The 7,171-nt window shown below is 26.6% G+C and overlaps 1 protein-coding gene across 3 annotated transcripts; it reads right to left on the reverse strand.

Moving 5' to 3' along the window:
* Positions 1-52: 52 nt before the first annotated feature.
* Positions 53-7,136, reverse strand: LOC107453347 (inosine triphosphate pyrophosphatase). 3 transcript variants are annotated; one of them, XM_016070134.4, is made up of 5 exons: positions 7,013-7,091; positions 4,381-4,417; positions 4,001-4,087; positions 1,346-1,558; positions 618-1,272 (listed from the first exon to the last, which is right to left on the reverse strand). In XM_016070134.4, exons 3-5 carry the CDS (start codon positions 4,076-4,078, stop codon positions 1,006-1,008), a joined length of 558 nt encoding a protein of 185 aa, XP_015925620.1. In that variant the 5' UTR covers positions 4,079-4,087; positions 4,381-4,417; positions 7,013-7,091; the 3' UTR covers positions 618-1,005. The 3 variants fall into 3 exon arrangements, with proteins under 3 accessions (XP_015925618.1, XP_015925620.1, XP_071033675.1); XM_016070132.3 differs by lacking the exon at positions 4,381-4,417 and having other exon boundaries at positions 53-1,272; positions 7,013-7,136; XM_071177574.1 differs by lacking the exons at positions 4,381-4,417; positions 7,013-7,091 and adding an exon at positions 4,572-4,628.
* Between the last annotated feature and the right edge of the window lie 35 nt (positions 7,137-7,171).

Consider the following 7,171-nt stretch of genomic DNA (forward strand, 5'->3'; position numbering starts at 1 on the left):
TAAAAACAATGTAACAACTGAAAAACAAAACATAAATGAAGCAAAACATGAAAAAATTCTTATTGATAGTTTTATTTGATATATGTGTAACAATCAGCTTTATTTGGTCAGGACAAAGTTCAGCAACCCTAGGGAGAATATAACCTTCCATACAGATACTTCTATTAATCTTCGAACATTGTCATTAAAAGCTACCCTTTATGATTAAGCTCCTTCAGTTTAGGTTTAAACCAAATAAATAAATAACAATCAGCTTTATTTGGTCTGGATTAAGTTCAGTAACCCTAGGGAAAATACTTATAATCTGTCATGTGTCAATCCCTTTATCTCTGTTACTAGTATTGTGATAATGTTGTATAAGTTTGTATATATGTTTTTAACATATTTTACATATTTAACATATTTCAAAAAGATCTGACACATGAGTCAAATTAGTTATAATGAATATATATGAAAGTATCAGGATAAATTTAATATTTTATAGTATCATTAACTTAATGTTTCAAAATTAAATTTGACCCAGTATTAAATTCTAAAATAGGATATGTTTACTATCATGCATATGAGACTGGAATGTTTCAATTCTAATTAAAATACTCTTAACTGATATGGACAAGTTAATTTCTCAATTACAAATTTTATTTGGCATTAAATTTTTAACATAAACTAAAATTTTCAAACAATTATAGTAAATCAAAATATGTAATTAATAATATTTCTCACATAAAAATAGTAACTATAGATATTTCTATTTAACCTTCCATCAGAGGCACTCTAAAAACTGGTATGAGGTACTAAGTGTATTCCTTCAATATGTAATATAATGCAGGATATAAATTCTAACAAAAAATAATAAATTAAAAGTTATGAAATATATATTATCAAAAAAAACTGTTTATAAAAAGTGGATATGAGTAAAAAATGAAAAACAAAATTTAACCACAGTGTACAACACACGTTAACAGGAAGATTAAAAAGAAATAACTAGTGACATTTTTAATAAAGCTACTCATTTACAGTTTCAATAAATGCTTTCAATTTAGACAATGCTTTACGGCGATGAGAAATTTCATTTTTTTCTTCTTTAGTCATTTCTGCATAAGTTCTATCAAATCCATCGGGCAAAAAACAAGAGTCCCAACCAAAACCACTTTCACCACATGGAGCAACAATAGTTCCTCTGGTAATACCATGGAATAACTTTGGTGCAGATTCAGGATTTTCACAATATGCAAATGTGCACAAAGCAGATGCAGACTTATTTTCCCAGCCCTGAAAAATACATTTTATGAATAGTTAAAAAAATTAATTTAACTTTCCTAATTCACAAAAGAATGCAACTTACACTGAGTAACCGATGCAGACCAGCTGGTCCTAATTTATCTAAGAACCATTTAATATATGGGCCAGGCAAGCCATTTAGAGCATCAAAGCACAGAGATGTATCTTCCACAATAACAGGTTCTTTTATGAGTTCCGATGCTACTTTACATTTTGACGAAGTAATAAAATCAGACTCTCCTTGATATTCTGGCAAATCAAGTTTCACAGAATTTATCTAGAATTTTTTTTAAAAAAAAGGCTTTATAAGTATAAAATATTTTTTAAATAACTCACTAATGTAACCCTGTAAGTCTTATGAAGTGAATCATGATAGATTAATTGTAATATAAAAATAATTAAAAATGTAATGAATGAAAAATAACTTCAAAAGAATTTCTTTATTGTTAGAGCTGTTCCTATATTACACTAAAAAGTGAATTCATACCTTATTAGATTACATTTTACAATAAATATTTTTTGTTACTTTTTTATGTGGTTAAACAATAAAAAAGTTATATTTACTTATTTATAAGTTATATTTAATTTTATAATAAATTTTAAGTGCAGCATGTTCAGTCAAATTATGCAACTCAAATAATGAATACAAAATATTTATTCAAAATTTTAAAGTGATACAGTAGGGAACCGATTATCCGGAATGATTGGGACCATCGCTATTCCGGATAACTGATTTTTCCAGTTTTCTGAATGGCTACAAAAAGCCGTTTTCTTATTGTTAAACACAACTAAAAACAAAAAATATTTAGAAATAATCCTAAAAAGAAGAAAAAACGATGAAGTAGTACACTAATGATTATTTCCAAAATGAAAGTAAGGTAAACATCTTTCAAAAAAGAACGAAAAATCCTGAAATCTTATGAGGGAAAAAAATTTTTTNAAAAAATATTTAGAAATAATCCTAAAAAGAAGAAAAAACGATGAAGTAGTACACTAATGATTATTTCCAAAATGAAAGTAAGGTAAACATCTTTCAAAAAAGAACGAAAAATCCTGAAATCTTATGAGGAAAAAAAAATTTTTTTTTAAATGGGGACAAAACATATCGAATTTCGTTCCGGTTTTTTGGTTTTCCGATTTTCTGATTTCCGGATAACGGGTTCTGTACTGTATTTAGAATTAACTTCTTGTTCTATTGCTAAACAATCTCTCAAGCAAAACATATTTATTAATCTTTTATAGTACAAAAATTAAATAAGAAAAAATAAAAAGTTTGATGAAATTGAAATGGTAAGTATGAAAATAATTAGGTTTAAGTTTTAACTGAATAGACTCATAAAATAAATTTATGGAGCTTAATTTGTGTTTATACAAGAAAAGGTTTGATATCTTTTACTAAAATAATTTTTAAAAATCAGTTTATTGTCAAGAAATAGTAATGATTGTAAAGCAATAATAGGGGTTGGTGAACAAATCATTTGTTTTTTAAGTCATTTTATGAAATAAAGTTTGTATAGAAACAAAAAATAAAAGCTTTCTAACATTAAATAATAGCTGCATATTTTTAAAGTTATTGAAGCTATCCTTTGATTCTAAATTATGAAATTTTATAAAACGCATGAAGAAAAGAAAGAAGAATGTAAGAATAATTTTAATTTACCTTTTGAAAGACATAATGCTTCTTTTTTTCTCGAAGATAATACATTATAGAAATGGTACCAAAGAGAAAATAAAAAATAACAATATATTTACTGGCATTGTTAAAATCAATCACTAGTAGAATTTAGTCTAAAATTTCATTAACTAAACAACATGCGTAATAAAATAAAATTTTAAAACATTACACATTTAAAAATGTGGAAAATTAAGCTTAATTCAAGAAATTGTTCGCACTTATTAGATAAAAACACTGTTTAGACACTTTAATTTTTAATCCATAAGCATTATCCATATATAGGGAATTCTCTTTAGGAATAAAAAAGGTCAGGGAGCTGCCTCTGAAAAAAAGACACTATAAGTTTTGAAAGGACACTCATTCAAAAATGTAAAAATTTCTCATTATGTAATAACTGTTCTTCAACAATTTTTAAATTATGCTCTTTGTACTGTTTTATGTGTATATTTCAAAAAATAATCATCTCTCAATATCAGAATAAGAGAAAAATAATTACAGGCATGCTAATAGATAATCTCTAGGCATAATTTTTTTTCAAAAAATGTAAACTAAAAAAAAAAATATTAATTGATAAACTTAAAAATATTTTACATAATTTAAACTGAAAATCATGAGAAAATAAACATTTAAAGCTGCAGTGTTTTCTTAGGTTATTAAAAAAATAATTTTAAAATCAAAAACACAATAAAATTTATTAACATCCTGAAAAAAGAGATGCTTAAAAAATTTAACTAGTTGAGAATAATCCTCACAAAGTAAAAATTTGTTGTAGCAATCATAATTAAATCTATAAACACAGATAATTTTAACAGTGTGTAATTACTATTTAAACAGTGAGTAATTTTTTTAAAAAAATGAAATATGAATAAAAAAGCAATGTTTTTAAAGGATGGGCGGCTTCTAAAAACGCTTAGGGGGAACACTGTATAGTTCATCTATCAATGCATCCAATAAAAATTCATTTTTATAATTACTATTTTGAATAGAAGCAAGATTAGAGAAATCAAATTTAGAAAGTGACTGATATTATTTAACATAACTAACCTTTACAACTTGTCCTAATATTGCTTGCACTTCTGAAATTTTCCCAGCATTTCCACTTACAAAGTTCAAGACTTTCATCTTTATTTACTGAAATAAAACACTTAAATTCAGTTTTTTTATAAGGAACTTTTCAGCATTTTTATGAGTAATTTGAATCATGGGTGTCGTTGGCAAGAAGGGGAGACCATAGGAAATCCTTTTAATAATTAGAAATCTCTATATCTCCCTCTCAATGCTTCGGATAAATAAATTATTTGTGGATAATTATTGATTTAAATTTCTTAAAGTTAAAAACAAGAAAAAAAATTTAAAAAAAAACATTTGATAATTTTACAAATATTTAGCACATTAAAGAAAAGTTTTAGGTACTCAGCTGTCACCTTCTGTTCAATTTGCGCCTAAAGGGTTCATACGCACCTGGAAAAAAATAAAAAGTGGTAGTAATATTAATCTAAATTTTTTTTATTGAAACCTGTTTTTTTATTTTTTCTTACAGATGCGTATGAACACTATCCTGTCTTCTATAATTAAATTATCATCCCTTTCCAAAACATCAGGAAGTGCTAACTACCTTCTTTTACAAGGAATCAAAGGAATACAGTCATAAATTATACTAATCCAAGAAGCTATTTATACGCAGATTAATAAATTAAGAAGTGTGCCTCTAAAGCATTGTTTCTTGTAGATATACCCCTTCCTTCTTGCAACATAGCCCATCTAAATTTAATGGATGAACATGTAAATAGAAAGAGGGCAATTTCAAGAAAAGGGGATGTTGCCAATTGACAAGGCATATGTTTTTTTTAAAAAAATAAAAAAAAAAACAGTAGAAGGAGAGAAATTATAGCGTTTTTATTTCGTGATTTTCATTTATTTATTTAAATTGAATCCTACAAATGTTTTTTTTTTTTAAATTGTTAGCATTAAAAAATTTTAGGTTGAGAGAAAAATAAAAAATTTTGTTATCTCCATTTTTACTTCCTCTGATTGTTACATTTAAATTAAAAATTATTAATATAAAAAATCCAAAATATTTTTTTTGTATATTAATATGTTGATTGGTAGTGAGTTATTCTGAACGAAACGAAATTTATTTAGAATGTTTTACTTTACTTCCATATTCTATTACCAAATAGTAGTCGGAGACATGAAGTAGCTTCTGTGTAAAATTGTCTTTCAAAAACGTGTTAATTCAGATTTGGTACAACAGGTTCTGTTTTCAATTCTATTAGGTCTCATCATTTTGACCTAATAGTCATACCTCCATCCATAAAATTGTTATTTCAGGGGTCTGCCTAGGTTTTTCTGAGAGGTACCTATTTTGTGAAAATTTAGATATAATTTGTGAAAAATTAAAAATTATATTAAAAAAATCAACACAAAAATTTGGATTTATTGTTTCTTAAGGGATACAAAAATAAAATTTTAAGAAAAAGTATTTTGTGAAACTACCGTTTTTCCTAAAATTGAATTTGTGAAACTACCGTTTTTTCTAAAGTTGAATTTGTGAAGGTACCGCTAAACGGTAGTAAATTCGGCCTGGACAGACCCCTGTATTTGAACTTCTTATTTAATTATTGGTTTACTATAGTTACCTAAATGTTTTTAGCCAAGGAGGTTAATGGTTAATTTCAACAATAGTGTGAAAAGTTAAAGCTCAATAGCATATTCTCAGTGAATACAGTTTCACAGAAAATTTAATTGAAAGTAAATATAACTTAATAAAAAGGATTTTTAACAATTTATGTTTTAATAGATACAAGACAGTGAAATATCTTAATCATAAAATATACATAAGGATAATATCAGCCGATTATTTTTTAGGGTAGACTATACTTGAAAGTGCCCCCACCAAGTTGTGATCGCGATTGATCGCCAAGCTGGGCGATGTTGAAAACCACTCATGATTCTGATTGGTTTAGATTTTAATCGTGATTCTGATTAGTTTAGAATTTAGCGTTGTTTTTAAATGAATTTTTAAATGTAATTTCAGAGATCCGTTAGTTCTACTTTGGATACCGGCTGACAAGGTTATTTTTGCTTCTGGAACTAAAAATGAATACTGTCAATGAGATAAATCTTAAGTTTCTGTACGATTTTAATATCAATGAAGAAAAAAACAGTGATTGACTGGTGTATGAATAAAGGTTTAATTAGTAATAGATATAAATGTCCTGTTTGTGGGTTACCACGGCGTTCCGGGCAAACAAGAATGGCGCCAAACATAAGTCGCCAATTTCGCCAAGGGGCATCCTCAAGTATATTTTTCCCATTTTTTAATATAATTAAAACCCTTAAGTATATAATTATATAACAGATTAAAAAACTGTTTAATATATGATTATGACAGACGGGCATTTTGGGAGCTATGGAAAGTAAATAAATAACTTACTTGCAAACAATTTCTTTTAAGTATTTTATGCTCATGATAACCTAAGAAATTTGGAAAATTTAATTTGGAAACTGGATCATAACAAGTGATACATCTGTCCAAAAATAATGTGCTTGGCAGTCCTCATCTTTTAATTTATTTAATTTTCAAATCATGAATTCAAAAATAGAAATTGGAATTCTTGATTGTCATTTTGAGGGGTTAGATGATTCGGATCCAGTCAACTCGAATAAAAGATATTTTTTTTGTTTGGGTTTCTGTTTAATGTTTAAAATTAAATAAATTTAGAAATAATTGAAAGAGTTAAGAATGGGGAGATTGAATAGTTATAAAAATACTTCATTTTATGTGCTTGAAGTTTTTTAGTTCAACTTTAAACAGTATGACATGTTATAGGGGCTCAAAACATTTCAGTGCTGGGAGCCTTGCATGCTATTAAAACGGCCTTAGCGTAGTAGGTAATACTACGCTTGTACTTAGAACACCCTAAGCAACTGATAAAAAAGTTGAATACCATAAAATAGAAACTGTGATTTAATGTATAAAAGTTATATCATTACACATATGAGTCAGGAAAATAAAAAAAAGGAAATAAAAATGATTTACTAAGATAAACTTACGGAAATATGGAAGATTCTAAATTATTGAACTATCACCGGCACAAATTCGCCCTCGATTTGTTTTTGTTATGATGAAACGAATTGCCAGATTTTTAATTTTAAATAAAAACATTATACATGCTGCCACTTGATATCAAAATATAGATTAGGATTCTATTC

The sequence above is a fragment of the Parasteatoda tepidariorum genome, chromosome 2, assembly GCF_043381705.1.
Source record: "Parasteatoda tepidariorum isolate YZ-2023 chromosome 2, CAS_Ptep_4.0, whole genome shotgun sequence".
NCBI classification, from domain to species: domain Eukaryota; kingdom Metazoa; phylum Arthropoda; class Arachnida; order Araneae; family Theridiidae; genus Parasteatoda; species Parasteatoda tepidariorum.

Bases quoted from the DNA above. Each gene is read 5' to 3' on its own strand.
- LOC107453347 (XM_016070132.3), bottom strand. From the start codon at position 4,078: ATGAAAGTCTTGAACTTTGTAAGTGGAAATGCTGGGAAAATTTCAGAA. The intron at 1,559-4,000 runs GTTAGTTATGTT...AAAAAATTCTAG, and splicing joins TATTAGGACAAGTTGTAAAG to ATAAATTCTGTGAAACTTGA. The intron at 1,273-1,345 runs GTAAGTTGCATT...TGTATTTTTCAG, and splicing joins GTCTGCATCGGTTACTCAGT to GGCTGGGAAAATAAGTCTGC.